The 19,916-nt window shown below is 45.4% G+C and overlaps 2 protein-coding genes across 2 annotated transcripts in view; both read left to right on the top strand.

The window, feature by feature from the left end:
* The window catches only part of LRRC7 (leucine rich repeat containing 7), a 402,104-nt gene that overhangs the window by 243,123 nt on the left and 139,065 nt on the right, over positions 1–19,916 (top strand). The window lies entirely within an intron of this gene.
* CTH (cystathionine gamma-lyase) lies at positions 3,214–19,314 on the top strand. The gene is made up of 12 exons (XM_061366401.1): positions 3,214–3,415; positions 5,462–5,543; positions 6,056–6,151; positions 9,261–9,370; positions 10,190–10,321; positions 12,209–12,266; positions 13,217–13,294; positions 14,279–14,431; positions 14,632–14,753; positions 16,332–16,384; positions 17,642–17,780; positions 18,592–19,314. The coding sequence occupies exons 1-12, from the start codon at positions 3,254–3,256 to the stop codon at positions 18,610–18,612; spliced, it is 1,206 nt and encodes a 401-aa protein (XP_061222385.1). The 5' UTR covers positions 3,214–3,253; the 3' UTR covers positions 18,613–19,314.

The raw sequence follows: 19,916 nt of genomic DNA, 5'->3' as shown, positions 1-19,916 counted from the left end.
GAGTGCCTTGGCCTGAGGCTCAGTTATACAAGTGTAGAAATGACAGTGCATGTTCTGGTCGGTGCTGCGTGCCAGAGGTGTAAACAAACCACACAGCAGTGAAATAAACGAGATGAGCCAATGCCGCTTGTTTGCTGAGAGAACAGAAGCTTTGGGTCACTTCCCAGATCATGAAACATCAATGGATTTCACAAGGTGACCTCAAGTCAGCAATTGGGCATCATCTCCAGTGCTCCTTCAGTGAACCTCTGTGTGAGCTGAGGAAAAGAAATGGGCTGCTAATGCTGTTCTGAACAAAACACTGCCCTATTCACCCATTTCCCTTGTTTGTGGGGGTATTTCAGTCGCTGAGAGAGGGAAAGAGAAGGTGAAGACCCACCATGATCCATGACAATGAAACAAGAAGTTATCTGGAGAATGATGACACCTGCACAAATTGCTTTCCTCAAAAGCACGCACAGGAAAAGGGAAAGGTAAGGCAGTCATCCTGTCTGTGTAGATGTGTTATCATCTCATAAAGTAACTGCATTAGGTTCAGAGTTCCCCAAGTTCCCTGCAGCAACTCCTTCAGTGCTACTCCTGCAGGTATTGGCTTAATAGTGGGATGAATCATGAAAACATAAGGACGTGTCACAATCCAGGTAAACTGGATTCTTTTACTAGCACTTCCAGGAGAAAGAGCCCACGCCTTGTCAGCAAGATTAGATAACAGATAAAAAACTACTCTGAGTGACCTTTTTCTTCACCTGATTTGCATCATCTCCTCTCTTACCAAGCAGCTAAGGAGAGTTCTAGGCAGAGATGGAACTATGAAATCCAGTTTCTGTGCCTGCTGTCTTCACAGTGATAGCACAGCTGCTTCCCACATGGATATTTACAATTTTAAATGATTATAGGGGAAAAAAAGTCACCTTTGTCCATACTCCATTGGTCTTTCTGACAAGACTCTTGTATCTTCTTGTTTGTAGAGAAAACTTAAGGCCCACCAACAAACAGAATTTGAGAGGTTGGCACCACGGGCAAAGCTGTCTCTTGTTCCGTGCTCAGGTGCTGCACAAGAGGCTGTTTGCCCCAGTGCTGGAGACGTGCACGGTGCAGAGCCAGTCTTAGAATCACAGAATCCCAGACTGGTTTGGGTTGAAGGGACCTTAAATCCCATCCAGCTCCAACCCCTCCCACGGGCAGGGACCCCTTCCACTGGAGCAGCTTGCTCCAAGCCCCTGTGTCCAACCTGGCCTTGAACACTGCCAGGGGTGGGGCAGCCACAGCTTCTCTGGGCACCCTGTGCCAGCGCCTCACAGGGAAGAGCTTCTGCCTAAGAGCTCAGCTCAGTCTCCCCTTTGGCAGGTTGAAGCCATTCTCCTTGTCCTGTCCATACAAGCCCTTGCCCAAAGCCCCTCTCCAGGTTTCTTGGAGCCCCTTTAGACACTGGGAGCTGCTCTAAGGTCTCCCCTTCAGGAGCCTTCTCCAGCCCTCACAGCATCTCCACAGCCTTCTCTGCAGTTGCTCCAAAAGCTCCATGTCCCTCTTGTGCTGTTGCCCCAGATTGCAAGGGGGGTCCCCTGAGTGCAGCAGAGAGGAAGAATCCCCTCCCTCAACCTGCTGCTCATGCTCCTGTGGAAGAGATGCAGGAACTCAGGTGATGTTGGAAACTTCACGTTGCATTTTTAATTACTGAAGGCCAGCTAAGAGGAGGCAGAGGCATGAAGTCACTGTTTACCAGCTTATTATGGAGTCCCTTGTTCAGTGCAGAAATATAATGGATGCATTACTAATGGGAACTGCTCTGTGAAAACCAGCGTTTGTGGCAAAGCTGTGCTGTGCCTTCAACTTTGTGAGAGTATTTGGGGTCTTTTTAACATCTAATAATTAAACTTTTGTCTTGTTTATATTCTCCATCTTCTTAAATTACTTAAATTGCCCTCAGACACTAGGCAATTCAGCAGAAAGTAGCAGGATCAGGTATTGTGGCAACGTGGAGCTGCATTTTCTGGGCTTTGACTCTATGGAAAATTTGCTTGTGCAATTGCTCAAGTGGGAAATAAGTAGTGGAGGAGTAATTTCCAATGGGTGTGTTACTCCAGGAAGTATGCTGATGTTTTTAGTATGTAAAGGAATAGGTAAAAAAACTGGAGAGGAATAAAAACCTAAATTTGTTCAAAACCCAAAGGTAGGCAGTAATTGAAAATGACAAGTGTCTGTCTGCCTTTATCCTTGCTGGGAGGGTAACTGCAGCATTTAAAGTCATGAAGAGTAACTAACAGAGTACTGAAAGCTCCTTAGTGTAGAGGGATGCGCTCTGGTTGCCTTTCTGCTTACTTCCAGAAGGCGAAACAAAAAGAAATGAGGTCCTGGAGGATGGTGAATGGAATTTCCCGGCTGTGGAGAAATTAACTTCTGCTTCTCGCTGGCATTCAGAATGGCTGGCAGGAGAGATGCTGGATAGCAGTTGTCTTAAAGAGTGGCAGGATATTCAGGTGAATTAAACTGAACAGGAAAAAGTAGGTGAGGAGTTTTAAGACATCATAGCCTCAGTGGGGAGCTTCTCCTCACCTAACACCCCAAGTCCTTCTCCTCAGGGATGCTCCATCCAGTCTCCCCCAGCCTGTGTTTGTGCTGGGGATTGCCCCAACGCAGGGACAGGACCTTGCCCTTGGCCTTGTTGAACTCCAGGAGGTTCCCACTGTCCAGGTCCCTCTGGATTTGTGCAGATGTTCTTCACAGTGTGCAGGAAAGGGATTTGTCACACAGGATTAAATCCCTCTGCCCCGAGTGTCAGTGTTCCCACTCGCACGTATCCCGGTTCAGGTTGTGTGACCTCGCTGCACCCCCTGCGTGTGTCAGGCTGAAGCCCTGCGGCGCAGGGCCGGCAGGAGCCCGTTCACTCCCCGGGATCACCGGTGGGGTCACCGGCCGCCATCCCTGTCCCCAGAGCCGCACCAGCCGGGCAGCCTCTCACAGCCGGGCACGGCTGCACCCGAGGCCGGAGCCCTCTGCGCGCTGCCCGCCCTGCCCGGGCCCGAGCGGCGGCGCCCCCCGGCGGGCGGGCGGCTCCGCACCGGAAGGCGCTCCCCTCCCGGCGGCGCGGGAGCTAACCGGTCCCGCCCCGCCCTTCCCCGCCGCAGCCAATGGGAGGCGGCGGTGAGGCCCCGCCCGCGCCGGGCCCCTGGTGGCGTGGGGAGTGTGGTGCCGGCGTCGGTCCCTGGGGCGCGGCGGCGGCGGCGGCGGCGGTGGTGGTGTCCGGAGCGCAGCCATGGAGCGCGGCGGGGCCCGGGACTTCCTGCCGCCGTTCGCGCACTTCGCCACGCAGGCGATTCACGCCGGGCAGGAGCCCGAGCAGTGGAGCTCGGCCGCCGTGGTGCCGCCCATCTCCCTCTCCACCACCTTCAAGCAGCAGGCCCCCGGGCAGCACGCGGTGAGTGCGGCCGGCGGCGGGGCACCGAGGCGGGCTTGTCCTCGCCGGGACGGACCGGGGGGCTGGGAAGGGGAGGCGAGGAGATGGGAAGGGAGGGAAGGGGATGGGGACTCCCGGTGGCAGCACGTGGGAACAGTCCCTTTATTCTCGCTCCTGAGCGACCCTGAGACATCGTTTCCCACGTAGATGTTGGGTGGAGGAAGCTGTAACCGGGCTGTAAGGTTCAGGCGCCGGTCGGATAGTTTCTGTGCGGCTGGGGCTCTCTTGAAGTCTGTGTGATGACAAAACTTTCTGCTGTCCCCAAGCAGAATCCGTTTTCCCAATTACAGCGGTTGTGTAAGAGGCTGCTCCAGTTGTCCTTGCAGAACAAACAAGTGTTTCAGCAGTGTTTTGTGGATAGCATCATAGAATCAGCCAGGTTGGAAAAGACCTGTGTGATCATAAAGTCCAACCTGTTCCCCCAGCATTGTCAAGGCTACCACTAAACCATGTCAAATGGTTTGTATTGTATGGTAGAAAGTGCAGGAAGCACTGGGGTTGAACTATCATGAGGTTTCTGATGGCTGCCACTCAAGGCTGAGGGAGATGGCACAAACCTGCTGTTCACAAACCAGTTTGTTCCAAAGCTGGTGCCTGAACATCACCCTGTGCTGGCTGGGCAATCTGTGTTTGCCTTGTGATCTTTGATTCCACACAGCCACTCGCCTGATGCTGTGAGTGCTTCTAAGTCAGTAGCTGTTTTGAAGAAGACCACAGATGAAGCAGTCACATGCTGCTGTGTCCCTGTACTGACAAGAGCATGGTTGTGCTCCTGCTGGAAGCTCTGTGAGAGCCGTCTGCCAGATTCCTGCATGCAACCGAGTTCTCATTAAGCAGAAGTCCTGAAAGTACACAGATAATAGGACACTTAAGAGTTCCCTCTGTAACACGTGCATCCATACACAGAACACCAGCCTGGTTTGTGTTGGAAGGGACCAGAAATCTCATCCAGTTCCAACCCGTGCTACGAGCAGGGACACCTTCCACTGGAGCAGCTTGCTCCAAGCCCCTCTGTCCAACCTAGCCTTGAGCACTGCCAGGGATGGGGCAGCCACAGCTTCTCTGGGCACCCTGTGCCAGCGCCTCAGCACCCTCACAGGGAAGAGCTTCTGCCTAAGAGCTCAGCTCAGTCTCCCCTTGGGCAGGTTAAAGCCATTCCCCTTGGCCTGTCCCTACAGGCCCTTGTCCCAAGCCCCTCTCCAGGTTTCTTGGGGCCCCTTTAGGCACTGGGAGCTGCTCTCAGGTCTCCCATTCAGGAGCCTTCTCCAGCCCTCGCAGCATCTCCATGGCCTCCTCTGCAGTCGCTCCAAAAGCTTCATGTCCCTCTTGTGCTGTTGCCCCAGAACTGGATCAGGACTGCAAGGGGTGAGTGCAGCAGAGAGGGAGAATCCCCTCCTTCAATCTGCTGCTCATGCTCCTGTGGAAGAGATGCAGGAACTCAGGTTTTAGGTGATGTTGGAAACTGTTCTAAGGTCTCCCCTGCATGAGTTTTTTTTTGTTTCTCATTCAGTTTTCTCAGTCTTCACATGAAAACTGTTGCACTGGAATGTGGAACTTGGTCTGGTTTCATGCCAGGGAAATGTTTGAGCTTTCAAGAACTTTTGATTGGGTACAGGTTGGCGCTGGTCAGTGTAGCATCTTCCAAGCAAAGCATTGTGGCGATGGGACACATTCTTCCTGATAACATAAGAATAAATGGAATCTGTCAGCCTTTTCTCCAGCAGTGACCAGACGTGGATAGCTGGGAAAAAGCAGGAGATGTGGCCAGCAGTGTGGTACTTCCCCCAGCACACCCCTAGAAACCTTTCTCAGATTGGGGATCCCTGATCAGATGTTCTGTACAGCAGCTTGGTGTAGCCAGAAAACCAGCCTGATGGTCTTGGAGGAGGTGGGTGCACAATCTTAGTGCTGAGTGCAAGGGCTTTTTAAGGAACCTAGGACAACTATTGTACACAGCTTTCTCAGTGCTCTCTCTTAAGTTGTGTCTGTTTCTTGCTTTCCCGATAGGGTTATGAATACAGCCGGAGTGGAAACCCCAGCCGGAATTGCCTGGAGAAGGCTGTGGCAGCACTAGATGGAGCTAAATACTGTACGTAATTAATAGTTTCATCAAGCAAGATGGCAGCATGTGTGTTGCCTGATGGTCTACAGGAAGCATAACTTGGGGAGCAAGGACACCAAGCTGTCAGCAGCAGTCACATCACAGCAAGGCTTTCACAGCCTGTACCTGCTGGTTATGGGCAAGAGTGAAAAGAGTTCAACACATCATTCAGGAAAGTCTAGCTCAATCCCTGGGCTTCTGTAGATCTTCCTTTCACTGCATTTGATGTCTAAGCTAAATGGAATCTGTCGTGCAGCAGCACTGAGTGCAGTGGGGAGCAGGAGACAGGCAGCAGCGCTTCCTGGACTATTGCTCGTTCTGGGTTCCACTCTGTGTAAAATCAGGCTGCTGCTTTTACTCAGTCCACTGAATGATTGAGATAGTGTGAGAGTGACAGAACAGGTTCCTTTTAAAAGCAAAGTGAGGAAAGTTAAGGCAAGTTTGACAAGGTTTTATCACATTAAAACACAGTGTCTGCCACTTACTGTTTTCTGTTTTAGGTTTAGCTTATGCTTCTGGCTTAGCTGCTACTTTGAATATTACTCACCTCTTAAAGGCAGGGGACACGATTATCTGCATGGATGATGTCTATGGAGGTATGTAAAACACAGGGGTGCTTTTGATGTTCATTGCACAAGTGATTAAATGTACCTATTTGTGACTGTCATGAACTGAATTTCCCACACAGGACCTTACTTCCCTTTAAAGCCTTTTTCACTTCCTGAGAACACAGAACACCCCTGTCTGATTTTGGTGTTAGGAATTTAAACACTGAAAGGTTCTGTGGCACAACATGCAGGTTTAAAACAATAAAGCTAATGAATAATAAGTAGAAAATAGCAATGTCTTGGCCTTGCACAGATTTGTTTGCAAAGCAGGACCCTCCACAGTCCAACACAGCAAAGTTTCCCAACTCCTGGTATTTTACTATCCCTTTCCCAGGTCTGACACTTTATCAACCAGCATTTTGTCTGGACTGTTTCAAGCAACTATTCTGTCATCTTTCCTGAAAGCACAACTTGCATCTGCTATGCACATGTCTTCTGAATGCTTCAGCGGTGCTGCAGCTCACTATTAGGTTTTGATCTTGTATAGTTTTTTTTTATCCATTCTTCCAAGAAACTCCCCAGGAACAGAGTTCATCCACTTCTGCCAAAGTCCTTCAAAAGACTGATGCCACCTAGAAGTCCCTAGTAGGAAAGTCAGCTCGGATGGGCTATGACAATCAGTGTCCTCAGTGCCCTACTCCTGTGTTTCACTGGTCAGAAAAGCTTCTCTCCCTCTGTCTGCTCCAAGTCCTTGGCACAAGGAGATCAAACCTGCTTTGTTTCCAAAGGAAGGTTAGAGAGGCCAGCAACAGGTTGTGCTTTCCCATGCAGTAGCTGGAAAACCTTTTAGCAAGAGTAATCACCTTTCCCAGTGCTGAGTGATTACTATTTGCTAATCAGTTCCTGTGCTTGTGCACATCAAATACAAATACACACATTTGCTTTAATGTCTTAGTTCGTGTCAGATAGGTCATCTCCAAGTACATCTGGAGCCAAGCTGAGTGAAGCAGGAATCCCCAGTGACAAGCTGCTTCTTTAATACACGGCCCTCCCACCACAGAACTCAGCAAATCAAAGTGATTTGGCCAAAGTGTATTATCAGCTCCTCCCTTCAGAAAGGCCCATGGGTGTATTTTTCAAGCAAAACCAGTTCATCTGTTCATTAAAGCCTCAGCCTGTGGTGGTTTCAGCACAGATGAATTTCGTGGTTTCTTCCCTGAGGTTTTTTTTCCCCATACTTTTGTTGTAAAGAGATCAGCTTCCCCCCCAGCCAGCTTTATTCAGCAGATCTCACACCCCATACATGTTACATCTGCAGATCTGCCACTGGACACTGTGGCCAATATGTGTTCATCCCCTTCGTTCCTGTTTTGGCTGTTAGGGGCTCCTTGTCCCCTGACATCCCTGCTTGCTTTTCTCCTAGCTTGTGCTCTTCTGGCTGTTCCTAGTCATCTTTCCTGCTCATGTTCTTAGAACCACAGAATCACAGACTGATTTGGGTTGAAGGGGCCTTAAAGCTCATCCAGCTCCAGCCCCTGACATGGGCAGGGACCCCTTCCACTGGAGCAGCTTGCTCCAAGCCCCTGTGTCCAACCTGGCCTTGAACACTGCCAGGGATGGGGCAGCCACAGCTTCTCTGGGCACCCTCACAGGGAAGAGCTTCTGCCTAACAGCTCAGCTCAGTCTCCCCTCGGGCAGGTTCAAGCCATTCCCTTTGGCCTGTCCCTACAGGCCCTTGTCCCAAGCCCCCCTCCAGCTTTCCTGCAGCCCCTTTAGGCACTGGAGCTGCTCTCAGGTCTCCCCTTCAGGAGCCTTCTCTTCTCCACGCCAAACCAGCCCAGCTCTCTTTTCAGCCTTGCAATAGCAACCTTCGAGTCACTGGGTACGAGCGCTGGTATGTGCCTCTGCTCCCTCAAGGGCACACTGGCTTTGTTAAGTTTTTACCATGTTTTTCTGTAAAAGGCCAGGTTGGACAGGAGAGCAGCGCTGCACTTGCTAACTCAAATGAGGCTGCAGTTTGCAAGGCTGATAGAAAAACAGTGAAAGAATTGAAAAACTCACAGGCAATGCTGACAAGTGCACTGCCTGGGATGTGTTTAAGGGTTGCTGAGTTTGGGAGGGTGAGGAGGAGCTGTCAGGTTTTGACACCTCTGAATTCTGAGCCGCTGATATAACTTCTTAAAAGAGCTACTTTCTGTGCAACCTTTGATTTCCATCTAAGGTTTTATTGTAGTGTGTTACTACTTAAAGTATGTAAAGCAACTTTCTGTTGTTTGTAGAGCTGACAGCCTATGTGCAAATTTCCTATACCTGGACATATTTCCTACAGCACAAGTGACAATATAATATACAGCTCATTGTAGAAATAGAAGTATTTCCTTTAAGAAATCATCATTCAGACATAGCATGCAGCACAGAGGATCATATCCTGCATGTGCTAGGACTTTATGGCTAAATGGCAAACTCATGTTCTGTGTGCTTGAGTGAATGTTAAACAGCCTTGGCAGAAAGACTGAATGAATTAATTTTTAATCCAGGCAGCAGATAGTCAGTGTGCTGCACTTCTAATGAGCAACTGGTTGCTTCTGGTTTCTTCTTTCAGTCTTTCCAATGAAGGGTTTCAAAGCCAGAAAGGAAGGAAATAATCACTCCTTTATGTTCCTTGCTACATGTTGCTTTAATGGAATGGTAAAAGAAATACAGTAGCTGGAGTTTTCCCCTTGAGAATGTGGGACAAGAAGAAGCAATGAAGCTTATGAAATAGAAAAGAGTTTGTGTGGTGGAAAGACGTAACTGAAAAGTGGGAAAGAGAATATGAAAGCTGGAACCACTAACTTGTGCATGGCAAAGGACTAGAGGAAATATTAGAAGCAGGCAAGCTAAAAGGGGTCCATTTAATTTTCTGATTAAACCATCCCCAAAGAGCTGCTAATTGAAAGTACTTCTTCAATCACTCTAATTCCATATTCCCAGTAATCCTTTTCCATGATCTATGGCAATCTTTAAACTTTTTTGGAATAAAAAATGCTAATGTGCCATTCATGGTGTACAGTATAAAATTGTACCCTCCTGACTTTCCATGGATGAATGCAGGAGTCTGGAGATCAGTGAAGTTTTTGGTTCGTGCCTCTGATTTTTTTGTTTGTGTTTTTTTTAGGCACAAACAGGTACTTCAGGAAAGTAGCCATGAAAATGGGTTTGAATGTAGTTTTTGTTGACTGTTCAAATATTAAATGCCTGGAAGCTGCAATTACACCAGAGACCAAGGTAGGGGAGAGCGAAATTGCTAAACTTACTTGCTTAATGTCATTAAACAATTCCATTATTGCTGTTGTTGTAATGGGTGTACATGTCAAGCAGAGTGGGCTACAGGGGTGGCTTTTGTGGGGACAGACTGGGGCAGAGCTGGCTCCAGCACATCTCCAGTCCACTTGGTGGTGGTGCCTCACTGACAACACTTAGAAGGATAAAAGCAGTATGGACAGAGAGGGGAGGAGGGAAAAGGTCAGAAACAGCAGAGGGAACAGCAAGGTCAGAGGAAAAGCGGGTGCTCCATGGCACTGGAACAGAGAAATAATCCTCTGCTCTAGTGGAAGATCACTCAGCTGGAAAAGGCTTACAAAGTTTTGGATGTAAAGACTTTCATGTGGCTATGCCAGGCCTTCTTCAGATGCAATGTGCTGAGGTTTTCCAAAGCTTTGATGTCATCCCCTTGTATCAGTTATTTTTATGGAAAATATTGCCTCTCCCAAGATCCATAGAATCACAGAATGGTTTGTGTTGGAAGGGAGCTTAAAGCCCATCCATTTCCAACCCCCTGCCATGGGCAGGGACACCTTCCACTAGAGCAGCTTGCTCCAAGCCCCTGTGTCCAACCTGGCCTTGAACACTGCCAGGGATGGGGCAGCCACAGCTTCTCTGGGCACCTTGTTTCTCTGCCGTAGGGATGCTGTCATATTGCCACTCTGCAAACCTGCAGGAAAAGCTGACACTCAACAAATTAAACCACTTGTGAACTTACACCTGTATCGTCACCAGCACTGTAAAACCTCTAAACTGACATTTTGTGTTGTTGAATTACTGCAGCTTGTTTGGATTGAAACACCCACAAACCCCACACTGAAGATCATTGACATTCAAGCGTGTGCAGATGCAGTACACAAGCATAAAGACGTTCTTCTGGCGGTAGACAACACTTTTATGTCTGCATATTTCCAGGTAAGCACTTTGTTTACAATTACCCCATTATTTCAGTGTATTAAAAGGTGCATTTTTTAAATGGAAACACCACCATGGGACTGTGGTTTTGATCTATGTCTTGTAAAATTGCCTGTTCTGTTTTTAAATACAACCCATGTACTGTGCTATTTACATTACTAAGGATGGTATGCGCAGTACTTTGTAGCTAGCCACATCCCAGTATGATACCAGCAAACCCAGTATAGCTCAGCAGTCCAATAAACACACTGAATCAGGTTAGCCATTCAAAAATCATGGTTTTTCAGTTCTCACTGATGGAAATTATAACAGGCCTATTAAGAAGTATCCTGTTTCCTAACTTTGGCCTTTTTATACCAATTCTTTTGTACATGCTGTTTATGATCTGTTCTGAACCACTTGATATTCTGAAAAGAGCAGTGGAAAAAAAAGTTAAACCAAGCAAACTTTGTTTTCTTTTGAGACATTCAATTTACGTTTTTCTTGAATATCTTGTTGAATGTGTGGCTTAAAAGTTTGTAATTTTGATCTCAAACAACTAGCATAACTTTTCTGCTTAGATAACTTGAATAAATGAAGTGAAGACTATTAAACTTTGAAGTCTGGTTCATCTTAATGTGGGCTAGAAATATTCATTTGCATTTCCAAGGAGACAAAGCTGATCCCCTGTGTTTTAAGTCTGAAGTAAAACCTTTTTATGAGTGCAAAAGGCAAGGTGTCTGTTTTTGTTAAGGGCACTTAGATCTTTATAAATTAAGAGAGCTTTACAGAAGGTGTTAATGCTTAGCTAAAGCAGCACTAGAGTTTGTCTTCTACATACCAAAGGCTTGATGATTTCCCCTTTGCAGCATATATTTCTTTGGCAAGACAAGTTTGAAAGAAGCAAAGTGAGCATCTGGATATATGAGCTAGTTAATGTGGCTTTTATTGGACTGTTGATAAGAGAAAGTCAGTAGTAATGATTAATTCTAAGTAATAGGTAATGCCTTTAAACCCCTCCATACTGCTGCTGATGCACTGTGCTGAGAAGATCCTAATTTGAGGGTGATTTGTGTAACACTGTTGAGTGGAAGAGGCACTGATATTTATGCTGCTGCTCTCCTGACTGCGCACCGCGAATGCACATCATCCACGTTCCTTGACTAGGTGCCCGTGTTTAAGCTGACAGCAGCAGCCTTTCATTCTAAATCTTTGTTACCTTTTAACATATTGATACTTTTCAGCCTTTGAAATGTGTTTATATTATGTGCAAAGTCCTTTGCTTAGTGACTGATTAAAAATATTGGTCACTACTTCTCACCCATCAACATCTGCCTTTGCTTCACCTTAGAAAGGCTTCTGGGAGGTCAGGGAAGAGAGACCTGGTAAAGAAAACCTCTTCAGGTTTCAGTTGCTCTTTCAGTGCTGTATCACTAATACTGGTGTCACCAGAACTGATATCTAGACAGCAGTGCAGATCTTTTGCTTTGCAGACTGCGTTGAGGCCTTTATTTCCCAAACACACCTTAGAGTAAATAGCACTACTTAGCCCTGCCTCAGCTAAGCAATAGAACTATTTTTTCACAAATATGAATGTACGTTGGATGTATTCAGTCTCCTCCCCCTGAAGCTGGTGGGAATTAGACCAGTGCTTTTAAATTACATCTTATTTTGGGTTCTTTTTATTGCGCTTTTCTTGAATTCAGAGTGCTTTCCTGTACTATTGTTTTTGTCACATATCCTATCTTCATTTTCAGGGTTTTCTGTTTAAGGTCTTAAGTTTTTGTGGTTTTTCATTTCTTCATGTATTGTTACTTTCTGCGTTGGATCACAGCCTTTTGGGTGGTTTGAAATGAGCCACAGTACACATGAGCTTTAATCATACCTATTGTTTTCATTTCATTTCAGCGTCCTTTATCTCTGGGGGCCGATATTTGTATGTATTCTGCCACCAAATACATGAATGGTAAGTGTGTCATTTTGGCACAGCTCAGGCTGGCTTTTCAAGAGCCATTCTGGCTGTGGGCAATTCATAGAATCAGACTGGTTTAGGTTGGCAAGGACCTTAAAGCTCCTCCAGTTCCAACCCCCTGCCACAGGCAGGGACGCCTTCCACTGGAGCAGCTTGCTCCAAGCCCCTGTGTCCAACCTGGCCTTGAGCACTGCCAGGGATGGGGCAGCCACAACTTCTCTGGGCACCCTGTGCCAGCGCCTCAGCACCCTCCTAGTTCACAAAAACCAGTGTGCCTTTTAGTAATTCTTACATGGATCGTTAGAGGAGATGAACCATCGAATAAACCATTAGTCTTCATAGCTCCTAAACTATCCCTGGGAGAAGGAATATTGAGCTGACTTCAGGCAATAGACCTAGAGGTGTTTATAGCCCTGTTGGTTTTAATTTGACTACAATAAAGCAAGTGGCTTCAGTAGAAGGTAGTGGCTAGAAATTACATTAAGGTTCAAAGGAGGTTTCATTCATCTGTGGTGGAGCCTGTCCGAAAGCACATTCACTGTGTCGTGTCCCAGGCAGCCCACATGGAGCTAACGCGACTGGATGTCCTTGGTGGTGTGGGTAGAAGAGGAAGTTTTCTGGCTGGTGTTCACCCTTGCTAAGACAGCTCAGTAGGACACACCTTACTGCTGTACCCTGGAATTCCCACTTTCTGGCAGTTGGATTGGGAAGTGTCTGGGGGCACAGGGCCGAGCACGCTGCTCACCAGAGCTTTAGAAGAAGCTGAAATCTGCCTTACAGTCCTTGTGCTGCACAGCAAGGAGAGGTGTAGCAATGACAAGGAGCCCAGTGTCTTGCAAAAAAGGGACTGTATTAGCAACAAGACAGAAAACATGGGTTTGTGACATAACGCTGGAGCTGATGGAGTGGCTGATTCTGTTCTTGTCTTCTCCTTGTGTTTTTAGGGCATAGTGATGTCGTAATGGGACTTGTTTCAGTAAACCGTGATGACCTCTATGAAAGGCTTAAATTCTTACAAAACTGTAAGTAGTCAAAGTAGGAAATACCTTGAAATCAATTGTGTTTGAATGTACTAGCTTGTAATGGAAAGCATGTTGCATGCACACAAGTATGAAACCTATCTAGAGATGTAGCTCAGGCATTTAAATGTTCAGAAGTGTAAATGGCCAGAGAGGAAGCGGTAACACAGATGTGGGAATCCTGAATTCTCTTCCCTCCTTTTCACTGGCCTTATACAAACCCAACAGCTTTTGGTGTGTCTCCCTGGCTTCTCTCTCAAATAAAGTTAACAACACTGGTCTGCACTTCCTACTGAGAGCACGGTGGGTTGTTCTCCATTTGCTCACCACGGACTGCTGAGTGGAATGAATTGTCTGGGGCAGGGGCTTGAATGGAGGCAGCACTCTTGGCCTCAGGACTGTAATTCCCTCTGTCCCTGCTTTCCTGAAAGCATCAGATGCTGAGCCCATGGGCAGCACCTGCAGTTACATGGGACACGACTCCTTACCAAGCCTCTCTTTAGGTTGCAGTTAAGACCATGGCAGAAAGCACCATCATTTCCTATATTATCTTGATGTTGCATATGAAGAGGCATTAAACATTTAAATTATGCCTTTATTTAATTCCACCTAACTCATATCAAGTATGTCTGGGTTTTTAAACTCATTCACACATCAGAGGGTATGCCTAATGCAGTTTTCTTATATAGGTTGATTTTAACAATTTTACTGCCTCTTAATTGTAATGAATACATTTCTGTATAGTATTCTGTCTGCCCTCTGTCTCCAACAGAGAGACTAAAGGTACATTGTGTCTAACGCATTTAATCCTTGAGTCCTCATCTTGTTCACCCAGCTCATTAATTGGCTGGGTTAGTGTGTGAGGAAGGCAGATTGCATCAGATCTCTTTCCACTGGTCTTGTTCGAACTTCAGGAATTTGGGAATCAGGACTTTGTGAAATTTTACTAAACCCTCCCCCGTTTGTTGCATGTTGTAATTTCTGTAGCTCTTGGAGCTGTTCCATCCCCCTTTGACTGTTACCTGTGCAACCGCGGCCTGAAGACGCTGCACATCCGGATGAAGCAACATTTCCACAACGCGTTGGCTGTTGCTCGGTTCCTTGAGTCAGATTCCCGGGTGGAGAAAGTCATTTTCCCAGGTATGCTGGCAAGACTTCAGAGTGGCTGACATCTGGAGTTGAGCACTGCAGTACTACGTGTAGCTTGTACACTCTTCGTGTTGGGTGACTCTGGGCTGTGTGTCCACCTCAGCAATGGCTGTTTCTGCGTTGCTGTGAGTGAGCTGCTCTACCCTTTGAAATGATGGCAATTAAATTAAAGCAACTTCTCTGGATTTCAGGCTTGCCTTCACACCCTCAGCATGAGCTGATCAAACGGCAGTGTACTGGCTGTCCTGGCATGATCACCTTTTACATTAAAGGGAGTCTCAAACATGCTGCTACCTTCCTCAAGAATTTAAAGGTAAATGATGGTAAATACATGATGCTTTAGAGGGACTGAGACTGTGCTACTGAGGGTGATAAAGGAAGTGGTTTTTCTTGGGGTGGGAAGAGTCTTTCTCTGGACTTGCAAAGCTCTTGAAGTCTTTTGGGTGTAGCCATCCCTAAATAATAGATTATTTGTAAAGGGAGGCTAATGAGAGGGAAGTAAATGATGCCTGGGCTCATTTGAAGTGTTTGTTTACACAGTAGGGTGTAGTATATCCAGGCCTACAAAGGGCCTGCATACCTGCCTTCTGCAGAAATACCTGTAGGATTTGAAAGCAGAGGAGCTGGGGCTGGTGTAATACTGTTGTAATATTTCAAAGCATCATCAGGGCAAAATCCCATTGAGAAATGACATGAATCATGAAACAAAGAAGGAGTCCCTCAGATTGGAGAAGACTTGCTTGTTTATTTTACCTAAACCATAGGCTTTTGCCTTTGTCTTTGCCATGTGTGTATTCTGCCTGTACTCTTTAATGTGTTGGCTAGTCTTGATCTCTAGTTAATTTGCTTCCTGCACTTGTGCTTTTGCTGGTTTGTTCTTGGGAAACAAATCAACATATAATAATCAAAAAGGGAAAATTAGAACTTCCTTCTGCTCCCTCTCTTACTTACTTGCCACTTAATGTTACCAGCTGAAAATGAACTTACTAAAGACATGGTTTTACCACAAAATACTGTTTTACACGAGAGAGAGCATTTAATCCTGGCACAGGAGATCTGCCAACTTGGACACAAAGTGTCAGGAAATACATTCCAGGAGAAGCAAGTTCTTATGAGTATACTCAGTTCAGCCCTTTGACTTGGATAGCCATCAGCTTGTCACTAGGTTGGTACAAAAGTAAAACCATTTCCTTAAACCATGGCGAGAAGAGAGTTATTTAGTTGATAGGTTTAGGGTTAGTTTGTTTAAAGGGGATAAAAGTGAATATGAGCAGCTGGAGCAGCAGAGGAACATTGAGGGCAGTTAAGTGCATTCACAGCAGGCACACTGTGAATCTATGTTTGATGCAGCTGGCTCTCCAGAGGGCCCTTTGTCACCCAGGAGTGCATGCCCGTAATTCAGAGATCACTGCTGAAAGAAGGGATGTAAGGATAGGGTATAATCACTTAAACCTCAGCTGCAATTCCTGAGATCTGAGTCTTTGTTCAGGCAGCCTGCTCTATCCTCTGAACAGAGTGAACACCGGTGGTGCCCAGGCAGAGCTGCTCACTCCTCTTGTGCCCTTTCCCTTCTGCCCTTCCTCCATGCTGCCCGTGTGTTGCATTGTAGGAGCTACTCCTGAGTTACATTTGATCAACATGGGCATATTTTAGTTTCAGCTTTGCACCAGTGTCTCTTCAGAGCCTTTTTAGGACAAGTCTGGTTTAAATCTTAGTATCTCTTACCTGCTAAATGTAAAATTTATACCCTATTACATGTAATACCTTTTTATAATATAAAAATTATCATAGAAAAACTTAGAAACCCCCCTAAACATTCCTTTTCCCTTAACCATCTCTTTACAAGCATTCAGAACCTTACACTTGTTATGTTAACTTGATTTTCCCATAGGTTTTTACACTGGCTGAGAGTCTGGGTGGCTATGAAAGCCTTGCAGAGCATCCGTAAGTCATCCTTCAGCTTAAAAGCCTAAAACCAGCTGCAGAATAACAAAACATTGTTATGGGAGTTCTAAAACTTTCTAGTCCACAAAGCCAAGATATTTGGCATATAATTGAGACCCAAGGATAGAATGTTGCATAGCACAAACCCTATTGAGGCTACTCCAGAATGAGCGTGGCTTTAGTCCATATGAGCATGATGTTGAAAGGATTTCCATGTTTCCTTGTCTTAACTGGGGACTGAGATGTGATTTGTTGCTGTGATGATAAGAAATCCAAGAAATCAGCATGTGTTTGAGTAAGTCGTGAGCAGATTTGGTTGCACTGTTGAGGAAGGAGCTCTGCTGTTCTGCCTGTTTACACAAGAGGGCATGGTCAGTATGTTGCATAGACTGTCTCCATGTCACGGGGAATTTAGTAACGCTTAGGTGACCCTATCTAGGTTAAAAGGCTAAAAAAATGGATTTTTATGGAATTAGATTATTTCACTTAAATCCAATCTGCTTTTCAAAAAGATACACAGAAAGTTATGGCTAAATTTATATGCTCAATATTTTCAGTTATTCATTTTAGAATAACAGCAAATCTTAAAAAACTCAAGCAGTTCCCTGCCTCTGGCAGGGGGTTGGAACTGAGTGATCCTTAAGGCCCCTTCCAACACAAACCATTTTGGATTCTATGAGTTGAAAGGTAATTGTGAATTGGTGAATGTCAGTGACTGAGCACATGGAGTAAATAGCTCCTTACCTATATCCTCCATGGCAGACAGAACAAACACACCACTGTAAGTGGGTACAGTTTGACAAATGACCCAAGAAACCAAAAGTTAAAAGAAAATCAAAACCTTGGGAGATTTTACTCTAGAGATTGTCCGTTGCAGCTGTTTCTCCATGTGCTTAAAGCAGAGCTTTTAGGTACCCTTTTCTAGAAAATAAGATAGAAATTAAATATATTTGGGAGGAAGAGGAATAGGACTTTCTCCTTTTTCAGGTGCAGATTAAGTATCCACTTGTTATTTGTCAGTAGTGGCTTGGAAATACTGTACTGGGAGATATAAGTCACTGACTTGTCTGCAGTTCATATAACTTACAGTAGTTGAGGACATGATCCCTTTGCATCTGTGGGTTAATCAGCAGGTGGGACCCAAAAGGTGTAAAACCTTCATGGATTTTCAGGGAATGCTGCCAGGAAACCAATTGGTTTTGTCCTTAATGGTAAAACTAAAAACTTCTTAGAAAAAAGGCTATTTTTTTCCTCCAGGGCCATCATGACTCACTCTTCAGTGCCTAAAGAAGATAGAGAAACTCTTGGAATCAGCGATACGTTAGTTCGCCTGTCGATTGGTTTGGAAGATGAAGAAGACTTACTGAAAGATCTAGATCAGGCCCTGACAGCTGCAGTAAGTGGGTTGTTACCTTAGTGCCATCACTCTCAAAGCCATTTCCCCTCTGGTCCTCTGCCTTTCTCACTAAACTATCTGCTGGTAGTTCTTGCTTCACTTGATTTAATCATAAGGGTACCTTGCAGAGTGTGTGTAAAGCTTCTGTTGTTAGGTTTCTCTGTGCACCAAGGTTTACAGTCCTTGTCAGCCACCATCTGAGTTGACATAGATTCAGACAGGATGTCCCTGACCCAGTGATGCAGGTATCCACTAACGTCAGGCTGACGGGAGACTCGTGTAGGCATGGAAATGCCTAGTGTGTGCTTCAGATGTTTCATGTCATAGTTTTAGAGGGTTGGAATATATTAAGGAGCTTCAAGCGAAGAGCTTCTGTCAGACAGTAAGTCCAATACTGGAGTAACCTATTTCATTTATAAGCACTACTTCTGCTCCTCTACCCAACCTTCTGGATTTGAGACAGTAGATTAAAATTGTTTTTTCATGGTAGTGAATGGGATGCCACATAGGGACTTCATTTCTCAAGGCAGCTCACCTAGAATACATGAGGTGTAGACGTGTTTGTGTATGAGTATACACACATAGGATCATAGAATCCTAGTTTGATGTACTTTTTGTCCCTGTTTTTCACTCTCTGTTTGGTGATAGGGAAAATAAACCATAGTAAGGGCAAGTATGTCTATATGCCAGTATAGAGCATGAAGATAATCCAATGCTAAAATGTACCTTATTTATGAAAAGGAAAACAAAACCAGCACAGTTGATACAGGTGCTTAGCATAATTTTCTCTCATTTTTCCTTCTTATTGCAGTTTGCAGAGTGTAAAGCTTGAAGTCTAAGGCCAGAACTTGGAATTGAATGTGGAAATACCTAAGAAAGATGACATGGAAAGCCAAATTGTTAACGATTTACCTTGATTTGTTTCTGAGAATTTGAATCTGTTCAATGGAATCCCTGGATCCCTGGGGAACCTTGTGCTGTAGGTTTATTCTGCTGCTGCCAGGCTGTGCATGGACCGTGCACTGTGACACACAGCCTGGGTTCTCCTGGGGTCCCTTCCTGTTCTATTGTAATCCCTTGGGTTTGGAATTCGTAGAGTCAATAAACTGTGTCTGAGAGCAGCCAGATGCACACTCAGGAATATTATCCTGGCTCTCTCAGTGAGGGTAGTGTTTCTGTTTGTCACGCTGGTGCTGCAGGGCTGTTCTGTCCAAGGGCTGGTTCTTGATGTGACTGCTCCTCAAACTGCACAAGACGTTTTCTCATCTCTTCTAACCCACCAGCCCAACTTGAGAAGTGCTGGGTTAGATATTTGTTGTTTAATTAGGATGGAAATGTGGTTAAATGTTTTTTCTCCTGTTGATATCTTACGGAGCATTGAAAATGAAGCAAGATCCAATACGTGGTAAACAATGGGAACTTTTTAAAGAGGATTCTTTCACTTAAAAAGTACAAAATCATCTGGTGTCAGTTATGGTAATCATTTGATTTATATTTGGAATTGGAATATTAATTAAAATATGCTTTGAATCTCCCTGATGTATTGATTTGATCTTTTCCTATACTAGCATTCCAAATCAGCTGATAAAATGACACTGGATTTGTGTAAATTTTCCAATGGGAGGTTGATGTCACTGATGTTTTTAATTTTGTCAAAAAAAAAAAAGATGTAAATTCTGATGTGTGACAACTTATCCTGCAAAATGCAGTATTCAGGCCAGGAATATCCAGCTGTCTCAGGGTGCTGCTGGCTTGGGGTAGATGGTGGGTGGCTGCAAGGTTTCATCTCTGAGCAGAGCTTGCCCACAGTTTATGAAATACCTGTGCTGAAGAACCATAAAGGAGGTGCAAGTACTACAGGCATTTCTCACAAACTACTGCAGGTATAGCTTACAAAGTACTACTGGCATTTCTCACAAGGTGCTGCCTGTTACAAGTCTGATTGCACAGATCTGTCTTGGTAAAAGGATTCAGCTTTCCCAAACTAAATAAAAATGGGATTTCCAGATGTGTCTTTTCGTTCTTTCTCGGATGAAGAAAGCACAGTGTCTGAGTGCAAGCAGAGCATTAAATATGTAAAAACTTCTATTTGTTGTAATTAAAATGCAGACTGTGCTTTCCATCCTGGGTCAATAC

The sequence above is a fragment of the Neopsephotus bourkii genome, unplaced genomic scaffold (assembly GCF_033783945.1).
Source record: "Neopsephotus bourkii isolate Nb327-2 ecotype Australia unplaced genomic scaffold, CSIRO-AGI_Nbou_v1 NB_1331, whole genome shotgun sequence".
Classification (NCBI taxonomy): Eukaryota; Metazoa; Chordata; class Aves; order Psittaciformes; family Psittacidae; genus Neopsephotus; species Neopsephotus bourkii.
The sequence above is the reverse complement of the archived record's forward strand: the minus strand, read 5'-3'. Positions and strand labels throughout refer to the sequence as shown.